The 19,824-nt window shown below is 42.8% G+C and overlaps 1 protein-coding gene across 1 annotated transcript in view; it reads left to right on the top strand.

The window, feature by feature from the left end:
* Positions 1–19,824, top strand: part of LOC146560119 (protocadherin-16-like) — a 76,645-nt gene that overhangs the window by 53,770 nt on the left and 3,051 nt on the right. The window contains exons 3-21 of the mRNA XM_085243974.1: positions 4,704–4,892; positions 5,590–5,821; positions 5,954–6,190; positions 6,291–7,319; positions 8,144–8,331; positions 8,414–8,510; positions 8,689–8,846; positions 10,228–11,074; positions 13,777–14,016; positions 14,537–14,662; positions 14,785–14,994; positions 15,082–15,948; positions 16,059–16,172; positions 16,274–16,485; positions 16,807–16,958; positions 17,530–17,660; positions 17,942–18,228; positions 18,334–18,475; positions 19,006–19,824. The exon at positions 19,006–19,824 is cut by the window's right edge and continues 3,051 nt beyond it. Of these exons, the coding sequence (XP_085100100.1) occupies positions 4,704–4,892; positions 5,590–5,821; positions 5,954–6,190; positions 6,291–7,319; positions 8,144–8,331; positions 8,414–8,510; positions 8,689–8,846; positions 10,228–11,074; positions 13,777–14,016; positions 14,537–14,662; positions 14,785–14,994; positions 15,082–15,948; positions 16,059–16,172; positions 16,274–16,485; positions 16,807–16,958; positions 17,530–17,660; positions 17,942–18,228; positions 18,334–18,475; positions 19,006–19,824 (6,277 nt within the window). The remainder of the gene's footprint in view (positions 1–4,703; positions 4,893–5,589; positions 5,822–5,953; positions 6,191–6,290; positions 7,320–8,143; positions 8,332–8,413; positions 8,511–8,688; positions 8,847–10,227; positions 11,075–13,776; positions 14,017–14,536; positions 14,663–14,784; positions 14,995–15,081; positions 15,949–16,058; positions 16,173–16,273; positions 16,486–16,806; positions 16,959–17,529; positions 17,661–17,941; positions 18,229–18,333; positions 18,476–19,005) is intronic.

Here is a 19,824-nt window from a genome sequence, read left to right as displayed (position 1 = left end):
AGGGATACCATGTTTCTGCCCTGCTTTGTCATATTCAGACCTTCTCTGTGTACATATGTGGAACACAATGGGGCAATATGGATGATACTCTGAGATACTTGATATATTTCATTGCCTTTATCACACTTACACAAAAACAGCTAGACGTCACAGGCCACAGTTTGGCAGTATTTAATGTCACAATTTTATAGACCTTACACATGTCTTAAACTATGCTGTGAAGGTTTCAGCTTTTTGTCTCATGAGTAATCACTGAAATCTTTCACATATGGTTGGTCCTAATCCAGACGGTACAGGCTGTGCTACAAATGTTTAGAGTTTTGATATATTTGTCAACAGTGAGCGGGCTTCTTCCTTCCACTGCCCGGGTGTGGTCTTTGTCTGGCTCTTTGGTGTGGTGGGGGACATGTCACAAAGTCCCTGACCTGCCCATCTGCTACTTAAGCGGCTATTGAGAGAGGCCTTTAGGAGGTCTCCACCTCGTTTTCCTCCTCTCTGCTCTCTTCAGAAGTGATGCCAGGACAATAGAGGCAGAGCAGTGTGCAGGGCTTCGCACCAGCTGTGAAAGCTCAAAGCATTTCTCAGTCCAGATTTCTACAGCTCACCCACTCGTTTTACTTCTTTGAGCCTACTCTTTCCTCTTTGCCTCTGCTGTCTTTAATGATCTTGTCACTTTATCAATCTATCACATTACCCTGCTGATTGCTCCTGTGTGAGTCCTGCTATTAAGAGCTTAACTTGTCATGCCTGTACAGCTGTCATTGAATATTATTTTTGAATGAAATTCACCATGTTGTGGTGAAAAATGCATGTGATTGGGTCTAATATTGTTCTAAATCTCACTGGGTTGTCAGAAACTGCGGCGTCACTGCTCTGAAAGTTCCACATCATAAATATGCCTGCTGAAATCTATGTAGTGGGTGGAGTACTAATTTCCCTTACCTTTTATAAATCTTCATCATTCACTAAACAAGGTCCCCTTTATTCTAAACCTAAGGATGAAAACTTTTTCCTTTTTAACATCCACACAATATTTCTTTAAGCCCACGCCAACTGTCTGGCCAACATATGTAAGTAAAAGCACTACTCCAGAAAGATAAAAGAAAGCTCAGTCATAAATATGAGCTTAAGAGATTTAGAAATGTCATCCAGTATTTTCTAAAACTGTTGCTGTATTTTGTTTAATTTGGGCCCCTGCTGGTTTTGCTGCATACTAATCTGTGTTTTGTATGTTTGCAATGAGAATACAAAAAAATATTTGGAGTTTGATGTCATCGGAGTTCAGAATTAACTTGATCTTGCTGTCTTGCTCTGCAAGCATCACGAGACTGTGATGAGCAGTCGCTTTATTCCCAATGTTTGTACGTTTGTGTCTTTGCTTACGCATCTAAGGTACACTCACAGGACTTGTGCATGCAGAGTTTGATTGATGTGTGTGATGATTTCCCAGTTGGCAAACATTTACATGCGCACTCCGTCATTTGTGGCCTGTTTGGATTGGCAGACTTGCGGTCCTGATTGGCTGGTTTTGCTGAGGAATACGTGAGATGGATTTGTTTGACTGGGCACTCTAAAATACGGGGTGCGTGAATAAAAACTACATTGCCTTCAGTTCACCCCTTGTTGGCTTCAGCGGGCCCAGCTTTGCATCATTCACTTACTCACTGGTTTTTGCACTAGTTCTTTCCACGGTGTGGTTTTTATGCACGGCTGCACAATGAAGGTCTAGCGGGGAGCACTAGCTATGGACAAATAAGGTCACACATACATATGTTTGCATTAACCTCATACATTTATGATCAAGAACTGAAAAGCCACATTCAATGATTAGAAAAGGCATTTTGGGAAATTTCACATCCAAAAATAGAAATCACCCAAATCCTGGCCTTCTGAAAAGAAAATAAAGGCCAGGCTCTTTCCCAGACCACAGTATTAGGATATTAGACGGCCCAGAAAACAATAGAGCAGGAAAAAGCCTCAAGATCATTATTTCATTTGGACATGTTATATATAAATATACAAAATCCTGTTCTCTCCTGTGAGTTCTGTTCTCTTGACTGGACAGTCAGTCAGTCAGTCAGTCAGTCAGAAAGTCTCCTCTGGAAGTCTCCTGGAATCTGATGGGAGAACCACAAAGTTCCCCAGTTATCTTTGGATTTGTCCAGCTTGTTTTACTAAGGACTCAGCCAAACGTTGCCTTTCCCCTGCTGATAAGACAGCTCCCATCATTCCTCACTCACATACATGAAGTGTAGGGAGAATACTGCTGGCTGCTGGTGATGATCTAAGCTTACTCTTGCTTTTGAACTTTAATCCAATAAAAATAAAGTTTGTGTAATACCTATACACTCCAGAGGAGAGAGTACAAAGTCACTGGGAAACTGAAACAGAGGCACCTGATATTAGTGATGGATACAGCATAGTGGAGACTGGTATTTTTCTATGCTGCATTGGGTGGAGAATTCCTATTTATATCGAGCAGATGTTAAATGACTTGTCTGGTTACCAGTTTTAAAATTTACAATATGTATATGTGGTTGAGGTTAAGCCTTAATGTGCTTTCTGGAAGTTATATATAGTATAAAAGGTTAGAATAGAATGGTAATTAAACCAAGAATGCATGAAAGGGACATAAACAAGTATGAATAATGCATGACTCCTCGCTGTGACACCAGTGCAGAACTGTAGCATTATGCAACGTCCCAAAAGAAAAGGCTTTTATTTATTACTTTTTTGAATCTAATTTTGTCTGATGTTTTCTGGCTTATTCATCTTAATCTACTTTTATTTTTAGTTTGTAATCAGGGACTTTGAGCAGCACACTGGCTCATTTTCATTACTGACACTGGGATTGCCCAATCAAATGTCTTAATGTGACCGTCCCCTCCCCCACCACTGCTGTGCGCTCATGCAACAAACAACTGTAAAAACGGTAAAATACTGTAAGTAGGGGTTTCAATTACCCAGTTTATTGTGCCACGCTTATTTTTTTACAATTTGCTGGTATTTTTTTTTAAACTCAAAAAACAGCCTCATTTCATTGTGAACTGCTGTTTAGCCTGAATAGACTAAAAAAGCTCCTGTTGCCACCTTACTGAAAGCATTTTTTTCTTGTCTTTTCTTTCTTTTTCATACACTGTATGTAGGTGTACTTTTAAAAAGTTTTTATAGAAGGTTTTGCCCAAAATGGGAAAAAAAATCATAGCTTCTACAATCAGTAAAGGTTTTTGAAGGTTCAGTCACAAGAGAGGAAATGTGTTCTTGCAGATCTGCTGGGAAATGCTTGTTGCATATCTGCTATCTTTTTCTTTAACAACATTCAGGTATTCACACCAAGGTGCTCCTTCAGTTTCCCCCCAGCTGACACTCATCACACAAATATGAGTAAACCAAACACATAAATCTTTGGGGTTGTTATAAATAACTTGTCCCCCCCTGCTAAATGATAAAAAGTAAGCAACAGCTTTTGCACATTAAAAGAGTAGCTTTTCTCGTATTGCTCTTGGTTTCCCCTTTCCTCGTGTGGTTTATTATTCTTCTTCTCTTTGGCTTGCATCTCTGCCAGCCTTACGACTCTCTCACTCCAACACCCCACTCACCCTCTGTTAGGAGTTACAGTCAAGAGGGCTCTCTGCTGAGTCCCCCGTCTGCCATCTGCTCAGGAAAGAGATGAAGGCTAAATTATTGCAGACAAACCTTCATCACCTCAAGTGAATGATTTCCATCCATTCACAGCCATACAAGTAACATCTTTTTTAAAAGTCAGGATTTGATAATAACCATGGCTTGCCTTATTTTTCTTGGCGATATTTCTGATGAGTGCTCCCTCTTTCACAGATGAGGTTCCCTGCTGCTACACGTTGGAGCACCAGACCATGATACGAGCTCAATTTTATTCCAATTAGTGTTTTTGCTAAAAGGATTCATTTATAAAACATGGAAGGAAGAAGAATTCTAATCAACTTGTGAGGTTTAACCCTACTCTAATCTGCGATCTAGCACCAACACTTGCAAACAATTATGCTGCTCGTACCCAGGGGTTGATCTGATTGGTGTGTTTGCCTTGTGCTGTCTTGGGAGATCCAACAGTAATTTAGCTGGCTTCTTGGCTGATGGCTTGGGAGCTGCTTTTATAGCTCCAGTGGTTCTATCCTTCTCTAAATGTGCAGCATTATTAAGACCAGACTGCAGCCAGGACATCACATCAGGTTGTAATGCGTTGCACTAAAATATAATGTGTGGTATCCCACCATTGCCCAGTCGCTCTTGTCACTGTCCTTTGCAGACACACACTACTCTAGAAGCAGGCAGTTTCTCCCACTGGCAGGCCTCCCAGAGCCTGTAGAAGTCATCCTCCTTCCTGCCCCCCCCCCCCCCCCCCCCCCACCCCTTCATTCCCTCAGAGCTCTTTCTGCCAGAGGGCCTGTTTGGCTCATGTTCTGGCTCGGATAAACAATAAAGAACGGATCCAAAGATGCTTTCAAAGGCACCTGGTATGGTGCTCCTGTTTCAGTTTGTGGACTGTCCTGACTCTTACAACTAATAGAAATTAGTTTTGATCTAATGAGGATTTAGAGTAACGTAATTGAATATGGAAAGTGCTGAGTTTATCCAGTATGATATTCCCCTTCCAACTTAATAAATTTTAATTGTAATGTGCAATGTTGGACTGTTTAACCCATAGCATGTTTTCCTCTCTGTAGGTGACTGCGGCAGATGCAGACAGTGGCTCCTATGGCTTGATTACCTATTCTCTTGGCTCTGGCATTAACAGCGCTGTTCCCTCTAAATTCACCATTGGCAAGGAGACTGGCCAGATCTGCACTACTGCTGCACTAGACAGAGATCAAGGACCAGCCAGCTTCGACTTTACTGTTACTGCAGTAGATGGGGTAAGCCACCGCCCTTTGAAATCATGAATCCACAGAGCTGCAGTATAATCCCATAAACACAGCAGCCATGCTTTTCTTATAGACAGGAGAGCAGAGATGTGGCCAACTGTGCAGGAAAAAAAATGAGTTTTTGAGTTGTCCCCCTCCCAAGTTTGAATAGTTCTCCTTGGTAGGTAGACTTAAGTTAGTACAGCATCCTGTGCACTGACTGCCAAAAAATACTTAAAGAAGAAAAAGTTAAAAATGAAAGAAAATTACTGCGGGCATGTTAAAGCAATCAGAAGGAAAATACCTCAACTGTCAGGCAGTAATATTTTAACAAGTTGGACTGCCGCCTTCCTCGTTTTTGCCACCTGGTCCAAATGAAAAGCCTGCACTGTATTTCTGCAAATGAAAAGGCTATGAAACAGACTTGGGTTGCAGCAAGCCCTCTCACCCTCCACGGGTCATGACATATTGCTCTTTCCCAAGGGAAACTATCAATCTGTGTCCCTACGCGAACCTCCTGGGACTATATTTTAGAGGCTACGCCATACATCGAAATCTTAACTGGGTTTACTGCTGGTTTTTACTTCCACCATTAATGTGGTCTATGTGCGCTGTTAATGTGGCCTAAATCCTGCTTTCAGGTATGTTTTTACTGTTCATGATTTAATATGTGAAGGTATAACAAAAGAGCTTTTTGTTTCCTCTGCAGGGTGGACTGAGCTCAGTGGCCTATGTCAGGGTAGATCTGGTGGACATTAATGATAACAGACCCGCTTTCTACCCTCTCAGTTATGCTGTTAGTTTGAGCACACAGAGTGCCCCTGGGACATCTGTTGTCAGAGTGACAGCCTATGACCCAGACTCAGGCAAGAATGGGCGAATTACATACAAAACAGTGCCTGGAGGGGCTTCTCCATACTTTACTCTCAACAAAGACACAGGTCAGTGTAAATATTGTTCCCCATTCCTGCTCTGGACTTTTATAATGATTTACAGAAATAATTCAAACAATTTATGATATTGTGTGATGTCAAAATTGCCTGTTAATGTATTATCTTTGAATCCTTTTATAGGTGTGATCTCACTGTCTCGATCTGTCTATGGGAAGGCCAACTCTGTCGTTCCAATGGTTATCTCTGCTCAGGATGGTGGTGGTCTTGTTGCCTTAGTGAATGCCAGAGTTAACATTAGTGTGGTGGCAGGTTTAGTGGCTCCGCCCGTGTTTGAAAAGACTCAGTATTACTTCACCGTGTCAGAGGACGTCCTGCGCGGGACTGTTGTGGGAATCGTCCAGGCCAGCAGTAAAACAGGTGCGGACTACAGACACCTTAATCTGACACTTCTTCTGTAAAACCCCCCCCAAAAATGTTATAATTCAGTGACCTGTCTTTGTAATTTTACATCTTTCAGGCATCTCTAGAGATATTTCCTATACCATCAGCTCCGGAGACCCTGCAGGCTACTTCACAGTTGATCCTGACACCGGGGCCCTAAGGACCAGTCTTCCCCTGGATCATGAAGCCCAATCAGCTCTTGATTTGGAGGTGCAGGCCCGCAGCGGCAACCCTCCTGCCTTTGGCCAGACCCGTGTCCACATTACCATTGCAGATGTCAACGACAACCCACCTGTTTTCCTGCCCTCATCCTCAGAGTCCCTGCTGCTGCCAGAGCATACAGAAATGGGCACAGTAGTTTATCGTGTCCAAGCTGAGGACAGAGACTCAGCAGTCAATGGACAACTCACCTTTGACCTTTCTTCTTCAAATGGACTCCAGAGGATTTTTAGCATAGAGCGCAGCAGTGGAGAGATTCGATTGGTAGGGAGCCTCTCTTATGAGAATACCCCCCGTTATGACCTCCAGGTTATCGCCAAGGATAGTGGAGTACCCCAGCTAAGTGCCACCTTCATGCTTGTGGTTCATGTCCAGGCAGAGAACGACCAGGGTCCTGTGTTTGACACCCTCACATACCGCGTTGAATTAAAAGAAGGAACTCCAATAAGCACACGCTTTCTGCAAGTCAGAGCTTTGAACAGAGAAACACCAACCTCTGGCCACGTTGCTCCCCTGGCATATCATTTACGTCCAGATGGAGATGCTGCAGGTTTTGGCATTGCTGCAGACAGCGGCTGGCTGTTTGTGAAGAGTGCCCTGGACAGGGAAGTCAAGGACATGTACCTCCTGACAGTGTTAGCCAGTACAGGCCATGGACAGTTAAAGAAGACAGGCAGTGCCACAGTGCGGATATCGGTGACTGATGAGAATGATAACTCTCCTCGGCTCACGCAGGAAAGGGTCTTCATGGCTGTGAGAGAGAACCTGCCTCCGGGAACAGGCTTTGGTCACGTGTTGGCCACAGATCGCGACAGCGGCCCCAACGGACGCCTCGCTTACCGCTTTCTGCATCCTGACCGTCACTTTCAGATTAACACCCACACAGGTTAACTGAAAATTTTATCCACTGAGATTAGTCAGTTAGACTTAAGTGTTAAAATGTGGCTTGATTAGTTTAATTTTAATAAGCAACCATATAAATATGCATATTTATACAAAAAAGGTAATGAAGGCATAAAAATTTGATTTGCCTAAAGAACAGAACAGGCATGCAAAAACATTAGTTCACCAGTGACAGAGGAGATAAGATGAGAAAGGAAGCTGATATTATTTGTTTAATTGATCTCCAAGGCTTTGCAGAAGATCAGCCTTTGAAGATATTGGCACATGCTTGACTGGAAATTTTTAATTGATCAGCTTAATTATGTCCATTTTATCTGTCTGTAAAATTGTGTTATGGTCAAACTAAGCTCAAATAACCAAAAAAATAAATTTTTCCTGAATGAAAAGCATGTGGAAAAACACAATTTAGTCAAGTCAGAGAGACATCTCTAAAAGATGAGAGACTGAGGTTGCCCCTCTGCCACTGTCATAAATTAGTTAGATCACGGTGACAGCAGCACTAAGCATCCTGCTGAGTTCTAATTGGCCTGCTGAGCCTGCTAGTCTGTAGGTGGAGACTCGGGCTCTGATTTGTGATCAGCTTCTAGCAGAGTTGTGAGTCTCTAGAGCATCTTCCAACCTCTCAGAAATCTTCTGTTTGTGTGTATGAACGTGTATCCGACTGTGTACGAACAGATCTGCACACTGTTCATGTCTATTACTTATGTGTCACTGATCAAAGCCGGCTGGCTCTTAAGACTCATCATTATTCCAGTGGACTTGTGCCTGTGCATAAAATCTCTCTCATTTATCTACTTGTGTCCCCAGGTGAGATCAGCACAAGGATGACTCTGGACAGAGAGCAGCAGTCTACTTACCAGCTCTTGGTGGTGGCACAAGACGGAGGTTCACCCCCTCGTAGCGCCACAGGCACCGCTTTCATCACTGTACTGGACGAAAATGACAACGACCCTGTTTTCATCCACAGTCAGTCAGGGAAAAACATCATAATTCAGGTAATGTCGAAAGAGCACAAATGTTGTTTGGCAGAAAATAAATTGCTATCATAGAGTGCTGAAAATCTGGTTTAACCCTTAGGTGATGGAAGGTCAGCCTTCTGGGGTTGTACTGGGTACACTGCAAGCCAAAGACCCTGATGAAGGGGAGAATGGCACAATATTCTATTCTTTGTCAGGTACTTTATAGAGACGTTTAAAGAAATATATCTTCCTCCAGTCTTTATTAATTTTTTCATGCTTTTCTTCTTTTTTTGTATATTGTTGAAAGCGGATTCAATTTAATGTTTGTGTTTGTGTGTTCAGGCTTCCTATGCACTTCTCATCTCAAGTTCGGGTATGCTCTGTTTCTTCTAGGTCCCAGAGCTGAGCGCTTCTCTTTGAACACAAACACTGGCAAGTTGCGTTCGTCATCCCCTCTCAGCCACTCGGAACGGGCTGAGTACACTCTGACGGTGACAGCCACCGACAGAGGACTGCCCCCTCGCAGCACCTCCTGCTCCCTCACCATTCAGGTTAGACTGTGTTTTGGAACCACTGCGAGCACAAACACCCACTATATTCACCTATTTGATATCAAAGAATAGACTCGGGGCAGCGACGATCTGCATCCCTGGGCCCCTCGCACTAGTTGCAGACATATCAGCCTCACTTCTGACAAGGTCCCCTCCCATCCCCTCCCCTTTTCTTCCCCTGTGAATTTTCAAAAGGGAAATTTCTATCTGAAATGGAAAAGTGGATCTGAATCAAATACTCCCAGCTGGCTCGTGATGAGGGCCAGCTGTAGACGTCTATGATCAAGGTCATACTCAATGACTTCAACACTTTTTTAATACAGTAGCCCTTTTTGCAAGGAGCAGCAAGGCTATACACTCAACATAAAACACAGCATTAAAGGTAATTCGTGTTAATATTTAATATAGAACAGAAAAAAACACAATGGAAGAACTCTGGAAGGAAGATTTATAGGTTCCAGGAAAATTGAGCTCCTATATAAACAGCTCCAGTCAGCGCCAGCGCAATTTTTCCTCTTTTCCAATAACAAAAAATGGAAGTCATAATTGTTAGTTAATTGGATTAAACAGTGCAGTGTTGTTCTTGCCTTGTGACGTATTTGGTTAATTTCCTTTAATCATCTTTTCTGAATGATTATTTAATTCCGTCGATGATAGGATAGGCCTATTCCAATTTATTTTTGGAACACTTCTTTTCCATCTAATGTGGAACCAATTTACAGCTTGTCAGCAAGCACAGCATATTTTTTTGAGTGCCTACTTAGTGTGGGAATTGTGCTGTTGGATACACTGCTGAGTATCCAGACTGGCCAATCAGGTTACAAAACACGGTCAGTAATTTCGATTAAAATTTCATCAATAAAGCCACTCCGTGCTCATTTACCTTTCACAGCTGCTTTAATTTTCACACTACATGCATGTATCAAAGGGAAAAAACATGTTTTATTTAAACAATGTTTCAGAAGAGAAATAATAAGGTTGTAGTCTTTGAAGACACTCGGAAAAGAAGTGTAAAACTATATGCAGTACCGCAGTATTCCTCAGTACTAAATTCAAGCCCTTATAACACTTCCTTTTCTGATTGCAGCACTTTTATCATCTATTATATTTCTTGGCATCCAAACAGATGTCAGATTAATCTTAGCAGTCATGTTATTGAAGTCTATAAAAACCTTTTGTAAGTGGTTTCATTTATTCCCCGTGAACACATTCAGTGTGGAGAGGACGTCTGTTTCCACTTTGCCTAAAATCCATAAAATATTTTCGTTCTGTATTGAAAATTGCAAACTTAAGTTGCCACTGGGCATTTGAGTGAAGCATTAGATCTGCTGCCATGTTGCTGCGCCGTTAAATATAAATGCAATGTGTTGCTTTACTGCAGGTTATCAGCATTAACAGACCTGCTACCAAGAAGAATTCACTCTCCATAACTTTCAATTCGGTGGAGGAGGCCAAGCCCGGGTCTGTTATTGGCTCGGTCCGTCTCCATGATAGAGGAACCTTAGAGGACGACAAGGTGACCTACACAGTGGTGGGGGGTACGGACCGAGATGGCACATTCGTTGTGGATCGTCTGACTGGGGACGTTTACTTGGCTCGCCCTCTTGACTATGAACGAGACTCGCGCTACAATCTGCAAATTGAAGTGGATGACTTCTCCGAGGCCCCTCCGAGCAGCACTCTTGTCCACCTGGACATCGACATAGAGGACAGTAATGACCACACTCCTCAGTTCCCAGAGGACCCCATCACAATTGTCATCTCTGAGAGCATGGATCCTGGCTCCTCTGTCTATACTTTCCAGGCCACAGATAAGGATGGCAGTGGGTCCAACAGCAAACTGGTGTATTCCATACTACAACAGTGGCCAAATACCCCAGGTCTATTAACCCTCGACCCATCAACTGGGGTTCTCTCCTTGGGCCAGAAGCTGGACTATGAGGTCACTCCAAACCTCATCCTGGTTGTAAAAGCAACAGATTCTGCTCCTGATGTCAGCCAGAGGCGCTGGGGTTCTGTCACGGCAAGGCTGTATGTGACCGATGAGAATGACAATCCACCAGTGTTCATATCGCCAACAGCTGTCAGTGTGATGGAGGATCAGCCAGTGGGCTTTGTAGTGCTGTATGTCATGGCCAGAGATGCAGACCAAGGGGAGAATGGTAGAGTGACCTACAGAATTCAATCAGGCAACACTGCAGGGACATTCAGTCTCAACCCTAGTACGGGTAAGTGCAGCCCGAAGCCAGGCTTTATTCTCCGTGTGCTTCATTCAAATTAGCTATGCTGTTTTTCATGCATAGCTAATTTACATCCTTTAGATCGGTTTTCTTGTCACAATCCTCAACAGAAAGGGCTTATAACACCCAAAGGTCATTGTATACATGCAAATTCATTTTGATTTCACCTTGCAATTGCACAAAAACAGGAAAGGTCTTGACATACACGCTGTATTCACTACTTATTAGGGCTGTACTGTCGTATATTTGACATTAATCACTTTGTTGATGGGTGTGCAACTGAAGTTAAGGTGTAGAAAAATAAATGAACAGAACATTTTCTTGCTACTTTTTTGCGCTCAGTGACCAGTGATATGTCAGGATCACAGGGCTCCTGCCCTAAGGTGCCACTGCTGTCTCGCCATTATCTTTTTCAAAAATACCCCGAAAGGGAAAGCTGATTTTTTTTATATCTTCATAAGTTAGCTCTGGCGATGACTGTGAACTTTGCTTTCCACCCAGTGTTATCTGGGATAGCTACTGATCACAACTATGAGTTGTGTATGATTAGAAGAATAGTCTACTTAAAAAATATTTAATTTAAGTGCAAATACAAACAGTTTGAAGATTATAATGAGTAAGATTTCAAATCTCTTATGCTGTTTACTTGTTTTCCTCATCTTTCTGCTTCTTTTTTCTACTTATCATTATACTAAAACTTTTGGCTTCAGTTTCTCAGGTCTCTCTTTGTATTCTCTGCCCTGCTAGGCTGTAGAACTAGAACTAAAGCACTACTGTGTCATGCAAATCTTTTGCTGAAGATGAAATATTTTCATCTTCAGCAAAAGACAAGCAAATCTGCATCAGAATCTCCTTCTAAATTTCACTTTGCATTGCATATATACTCACTACTCTACACGACTCCACACAAAATTCACCTAACCTTACTTTCTATAAACACACACAAACTGTTTTAATAATCTGCTTACTTCTAAGGTCAGCCCAATTCTTGCTTCACCTTTCATGACTTATTTCTCTCAGTTGGAGGCCAGACAGGCCAGCTTGCCAAATATTAAACGCACACATACACACACACAAGAATGTGCAAGTACACGTGCATACGCGCGCACACACAACAACCCATCATCTGTTATTGTGGATCTATTCCCATGAAAGACCAAAGAACCTCCTGCTCAGGCTTCTGGGAACCATTAGAGGAGGGATCAGTTACGCGTGTTTATGTGTACGCACGTGTGTATGTGTGTGCGTAGGCATGCACATATGTGTTTGTGTGCTTGCATTAGAGTATGTCACTTAGTCAGCGCTGACCTTGGGCCATTTGGTCCTGTGGGCTTTGTTGTGGTGTTTGAGACACGTGTCAACATTTGCTCCGCCCTCGCCTTCAAGTCGCCAACCAGGATGCCTCCTGGAGCAGTTTGGGGATGGAAACATTCAGCGTCTGTCATGCATGTCACTTCTGCTTCAGCCCAGTATGTGCACTCATCTTGAAGTGCTTTTCATGCACACTAGTTATTTGTTAGAATAGTGACAAGTTAATCCTTTGTGCACCTGGTTTGCTCCCGTTTTGGGGTCAGTGACCAAAGGTCTACGACAACTCTGCACAATCTGTTTTCATTACCTTGGCGTCACAGCTAACCACAATAGAGAGAACTATCAGGCGATTGTTATAAATCTGTAAAGTCACAGTGTGAGACACATTCTCATCACTCAGTGTCAGAATGGAGGTCATTAATTTTCCTTTCAAGAGAAGTAGGGAGAGTTTACTGGTGATATGGGGGACTGCTTCTCTGCAAAAGACAACACCATTCAGGGATTAACCCATCAAATTTTGATAAATGGCTTTGCCATATCAAATAAGAGAGATGTGTTTGTTGTCTGAGCAACCTCCGCTCGCACATGCACTGCAGTCCACAGCGTTGGCGCCACCAACCCCCACACATGCTTACAAAACATCCAAAATAAAAACTCTCCCCAGATCCCTCCATTTTTTTCCCCTTCCCATGTGTTATCGGTGACCAGGGATATAGTAGGATCACAGAGGAATCAAATTTAGGTGAAAAATTCCAGCCTGTAACTTATACCAGATTAAAAGCTTAGAGGCAAGTTATCTCAATCCTAGAAAGGCACAAAGTGAAAAACAAACACACACAAAAAAAGTTAAAAGGAAAACAGTCTTGGCCCTCTCTTTCTTTAACAGTTGCATTTGATTTTAAAGCATGAAATTGAAATTAAATCATTGCAAGTTCTACCCTCTTAGGGCAGGATAATGAAAAGGCTGGGGTGCCTCTAATTCCTACGGAGCACGGCAGGCCTGGCTGTTGCGTGTCTAGAGTGTGTGTTTACTGCTTCTTTCTCGATGGCTGTGGCATTCTCCAGTGGAAAATCTCGTAAACTGTGGCCAGACCGTTTGGGCTGTTACAGCAGTGGTGGTGGTAGCAGTCAGGTAGGCAGAGCTGTGTGTGTGTGGAGGAGATTAGCACTGATTTGGCCCTCACACGGCAAGTTTTCACACTTGATTTTTAAATAACTTGACTACAAACACAATCATGGCAAGCAGTGTTTTTTATTGCCTTTGATGACATGCTTTCATACCGTAATTGTCTAACTGTCTCTTTTAACCAGGCTATAATAAAGTACCCACGTAGAGGAAATCTCTCCTCATATTTCACCCTTCATTCATCTCCCTACAGGCTCTCTGTCTATTTTCAAACCTCTGGACCGCGAGGAGCAGGACATCTTTAACCTCACAGTAATCGCTGAGGATCACGGGATACCCCAACACTCGTCCATCCAGCTGCTGTGTGTGCATGTGATCGATGTTAATGATGAGGCGCCCTGGTTTGAGCAGAGCCAGTATGAAGTAGAGATCTCGGAGAACCAACCTCCAGGAACCAGTGTGCTGACAGTGTCTGCCACTGATCTGGACCAAGGTCTGATTCATAATGTGCAGGGATTTGATCTGTCATATTATATTTGTGCTGCTTTTAATTCTTCTTAGCCATCATTTGCTGACTATGTGTTCACATTAGAGACATTAACAGTTCTTTTTATTTGCATAAGGACTACATGAGGGGGGGTTAGCATGCATTCTCCAAGAGTTAGTCAGAAGCACATAAAGTAGGAGGATTATAAACTTTCTCCTCAAAAGCAATTAGTGAAGTAAACAGGTGAGGTTGCCAGGCTGCTTTCTCGTAGCACGCGATCTGGCACACAGACGCCTGAGGGAGGGCTCTTGCTGCCAAATGCTTATACAGCAAGCCTCATGACAAACAAATAAGTTTACAAGCTATTAGAAGAGAATTTGAAACATGTTGTAAATGCATTTTTTTCATTATTATCTACAAGTTATAGGATGGAACTCTCTGACCTTCACCGACATTCTTTGATTTTTAATTTATTTTTAAAGGCCATTTTTAATAGAATGCTGTGACTATATTTGTTTCTCTGTAGGAAGCAATGGCCAGGTGACATATGACGGTATCTCACAGGAGGGTTTCAGCATCAACCCAGTATCAGGTGTGATTATGATTACTAAGTCTCTGGACAGGGAGCTTCAGGAATACTACACTGTCACAGGTACTGTCATCTGATTGTTCTGCAGCCTTACAAAAAATGCCAGATCTGATACATAATAAAAATAATATTTAAATTATGAATTACTACAACAAATTATAGTGTGCTTTTTTATGTTCTGGCAGTGTCTGCAAAAGATGGAGGCCTTCCACCGAACTATGCTAAAGCAACTGTGAGGATCAAGGTGACTGACGTTAATGACAACGCCCCTGTCTTTGGACGTCTTTACTACAGCATAGAGGTGCCTGAAAACCTGGAAGCACTACCTCTATTCACCCTTCGAGCCACTGATCAGGATGCGGGAGACAACGGCAGGATAAACTACAAAATTACAGGTGAGAACTGCTTTTGATTTAATGTTTTAAATGATCGGTACATAGTTTCAAATGTTTACAAGCCATTTGCTATCGCTCTACTTGCAGCTGGAGATTCATCTGGAGACTTCCGCTTGGATGGCCAGTCAGGTGTCCTGTCCACCTCACGGCCCCTTGACCGGGAGAAGAGGCCTGGGTACAGTTTAACGGTGATAGCTCAGGACCAGGGCCACCCAGCACTTAGCAGCACTGCCACTGTAGAAGTGATAGTCCTGGACATCAATGATCACAGCCCCCAGTTTCAGAGCAGCAGCTACACAGCAGAAATTTTGGAAGATGTTCCCATTGGGTCACTCGTCCTGGAGGTGAAAGCCATTGATTTGGACCATGGCCCTAATAGCCAAGTGCTGTACTTTCTGAGCCATGGCTCCCAGAGCATGTTCATGATAGACCAAAACACAGGTCGCATTATCACAGCATCCCCCCTCGATAGAGAGAGAACAGCTTCTTACACTTTTGAGGTGTGTGCCACCGATTCTTCCCCCGCAAACCCACGTAACTCCACTGCTCAGGTGACGATCTATATTCAGGATGTGAACGACAATGCTCCGTTCTTCATTCAGGACCCACTTATTGTGAATGTCTCCGCCAGTAGTGTCTCTAATCGTCGAGTTTTGGCCACTATGAGAGCAGAGGACAAAGACTTTGGAGCTAATGGCTCTGTTTTTTATCGTTTCGCCAACTCTGTCAGGGGGTTCACCATTAACTCACTGACAGGAGAAATCCAGGCCACAGAGAAGCTGCAGACCATGACCCAAAGCCAACGGACTTTGATAGTTCAGGCCATGGACCAAGGGAACCCAGCACAATCTTCCCTGGGAGTGGTTATCATTTACATAAAGGAGCAGAGCTACAGTGGGATTCGCTTCTCTCGCACAGCAAGAGATGTCAGCCTGCAAGAGAACGCTGCTAAAGGTTGAAGTGATTTAAAATCTTTAACATTGTAATTCAAAGAGTGTAAATATACATTTGAAATAAGAAGTATAAATGAAATGTATCAACATAGTGTGTTTTGCATCTTCTAGGCACAGTAGTAACACAGGCTCAGGCCCAGTACCCAGATGGCTCCAAAAATGGGATCACCTACAGTATATTCAGTGGCAATAAATTGCAGTCTTTTGGAATAAACACAATTACTGGTAAGTGTTGGCAGTACGACGGTTGGTAAGATGGCAGTAAACATTACAAGGTTATATTTTTGAAATGTAGAAAGTGAGTCATTGATACTTTTGTGATTTAGGTGAAATATGGGTCCAGAAATCTGAAGGACTGGACTTTGAGGAGACCCCAAAACTCCGCCTTGTGGTGAAAGCTGAGACAGCATCCTCTAGCTCCTACATGGCTGTCAACTTAATCCTTCAGGATGTAAATGATAACTTGCCACGCTTCCAACTCCAGAACTATGTAGCCTACATTAGGGAGGCGCAAGGCTACGATTTTCCCATTATCCAGGTGCAGTAGCTTTTCCCCCAAATGTTTATTATGCTTGGCTGCTGTTTAAATGTGAAGCTATAGAATAAAAACTCTCAAGCATCAGAAAACTGGATAGTTTCAGTGCTGCAAAGGATTGACTTTTCAATTTCATGTGATCTCAGTGTCCCAGAAGAATTTACTGTATAATCGCTTGTGCCATGAAGCCAGAACCATATAGCCCATTTTTATTAACTATTGGCTTCCAAGTCCAATATTGCTCACTAGTTTGAGTTACACTAAAACAGCTGCTGCAAATGTTTCTATATTTACGTTTCCAAAATGGGGTGTTAATTCACTCAGGTGGCCGCAGACGACCGGGACCAGGGTCAAAATGGTCAGGTGACTTACTCTATCAGGTCATCATCCATGAGTGGCTTGTTTAAGATAGACCCACTGACTGGAAGCGTTACCACTGCAGCCATAATGGACAGGGAAATCTGGACCCAAACGAAGTGAGTCTTGCTTTTATTCTGTTTGTTTGTAACCACATGTTGGCATGAGTTTCCTGTCAGCTAATCCACATGCATATTTAGACTCTGTCACAGTTAGAATGTACACTTATTCTTGTCAACTTTTCCTTGTTTTTATAGTTTTGCTCATTTTATGTTCATATTTTGCTTTGAAAAATCCAAGGATTTAAAAACGAGTTGCACTGTTTCACCTGACTTTCATTTGGATTTTATATTGCTACTGCAAACTTGACTCAAATTTTGAAGTCCCACTCAGAAAATCCTTTCTGTTATAGAAAGAGAAAAGTAGATTTTGCATGTTTTTGCATCACAGCCTTTCAGTGTTATGAGAAAATCATGTATCCCTTGCAGATAATATTTTTAAACATATTGTTTTATTAATATTTAAAATGACTTTCAGGCACTTTTGTGTATTGGAAAACACACACACAAAGAAAGAAAAACATCCAGACAAAAACAGGCTGTTCGATGTGGGCTTTGGGGACCAAGAATTGTGTAACAGGGTTCAGAAAGTTAAAAAGTTAAAAAGCTGACATTCATTTTGTCGCTCCAGGCTTGTTGTTACGGCAACAGACCGGGGAACCCCACGGCTCGCTGGCTCTGCCACCCTCACTGTGATCATCATTGACCTCAATGACAACAGTCCCATGATTCCCCTGCCTCAGAAGATTCGAGTGCCTGAGGGTAAGTCAGCTTCACAGTGGAAGTTAGCCCAGTGATCTTATCATAAAGCCTCACATCACACTCCCTGGCAGCTCGCTCAGCAGGGCTCAGTGAGAAAAGTCTGACCCTTTGATGAAACAAGCTATGGCCAAGTTCCTCCTCCGTTCATTTCCTGTCTATTAGTTCAAGGCTTTCCAGAACCGGATATTTCTTCATAAAGTTTTTTTTTTCTTTAAACCAAGACACTCTGTGTTTCATTTTAGCTGCACCTAAATATCTGCTCTTTGTCTTCACACATACAGATACTCTCATTGGCACAATAATCACCCAGGTAACGGGGAATGATGTGGACTCGGGGCCAGCCCTCTCCTACACGTTACACCTAGATGCAAGCAGCCAAGGCATGTTTGGAATTCATTGTTATGGAGGAGGAGTGTCGCTGACTGGACCACTAGACTACGAGGAAAGGACGTGGTACACTCTAACCGTTCGCACATCTGACTCTAAACATCAAAGCGAGGCCAACCTCACTGTGCTGGTGGATGATGTGAATGATAATTCTCCCACCTTTACCCAGGATTTGTATCAGGTACTGCATATTTCACTACATTTTAGATTATCGGAATATTTGTTAAAGTTTTCAATAATCTGTAATGGAGATAAATATATTTACATTTAATGTGTTTCTTATTAGGTGGCTGTATCAGAGCACCTCCCTGCAGGCAGCGCAGTCGTCACCGTAACAGCCACTGACCGTGACTCTGGGGACAATGGGAAAATTACTTACAGAGTCATGTCATCAACGAAAGGTGTCTTCTACATTGACCCAGTCAATGGTATGATTACTGTCTGCACTGCATTTATGGTTGTTTATAACTACACTCTAACCAGAGTTTAAGAGCCCCTTAATTATACTTCATTAAAAAAAATGCCATTCCCTAAAGCGCTCCTTGGATGCTCATTTGGGGTTTGGACATATTCGCAACGAGTATTGCAAAATATTTAATCATTTTCTTCATTATAAGTAATTGAAAACCAAATCGAATGTTATTTGCCTCAGATGTTTTGCTTGAGATAGCATCTAAAAATAAGTGCGTCATAAAAGAGGACTTTTTTTCTTTACACTAACTATACTTTCTCCTGTCCTCAAAACATTTCCATTTGCCTGAAATAATGTTCCCTCAAACAGTGTGTACCCAAATCTGCCACAGTGTTTACAAAATGTAATTGTAATTTACTTTTTTAGTTAAGTCATTCATTACTGTGTAAGAGCTAACCAGCACTGATATGTAATATGATGGGTTGTGAAAGAAAGACCTAAAATTACGTTGGCCTTCTTATGATGGTACTCTCTGTTTCTTCGCAGGTACTCTATTTACTAAACAAAAGACTGAGTTTGACTTCGAGAATCCCTCCATTCTGGTGGTGATTGAGGCACGAGACCAGGGTACTCCATCCCTTTCAGCCATTGCCACTGTGCATGTTCAAGTGTCTGACATAAACGACAACGCCCCCATCTTCCATCAGTCAGAGTACAGAGCCACTGTGTCTGAAGACGGCCTTCCTGGATCAACTGTTCTGACATTAGAAGCTGTGGATGGAGACCTGTTACGGGATAACTGTGGTTTTGATTTTGCTATTGCCAGTGGCAACTCGGGTAATGCCTTCCAGATTGAGAGCAGCGTGCGCTTCTTGGAGGGGCGGGGCTTCCAGACAGTTGGGAGTCTAATCCTGGTAGAGAAGCTGGACTTTGAAGCGGTACCAAGTTATAACCTGACGGTTGTGGTGTCAGATCGTGGAATCCCTCAGCGTAGCTCCAGCGTTCCTATCATTATCAGTGTTACAGATGCCAATGACAACCCTCCAGTATTCAGCCGAACAGAGTACAGTGTGATTCTGAGTGAGGGTACGGCAGCAGGGACTGAGATCTTGCATTTATCCGCCACAGATCCAGATTCTGCTCCAAATAGTGAGGTCCAGTACTCTATAAGCTCAGGAGATGAGACAGATCTTTTCCATGTAGACCAGTGGACTGGAGCTTTGAGGCTGCAGAGACCTCTGAACAGCGAGACACAGTTGTCCCATTTGATTGTTGTCCAGGCCACTGATGGCCAAGGACACTTTGCTTTGGCCCCTGTCAGTATAGAAGTGAAGGACATCAATGATAACCGGCCTTTCTTTCCCC

This window comes from Mchenga conophoros, linkage group LG14 (genome assembly GCF_057382185.1).
Source record: "Mchenga conophoros isolate Kocher_MC1m ecotype Shallow Benthic linkage group LG14, M_conophoros_male_GT1.1, whole genome shotgun sequence".
Taxonomy (NCBI): Eukaryota; Metazoa; Chordata; class Actinopteri; order Cichliformes; family Cichlidae; genus Mchenga; species Mchenga conophoros.
The sequence above is the reverse complement of the archived record's forward strand: the minus strand, read 5'-3'. Positions and strand labels throughout refer to the sequence as shown.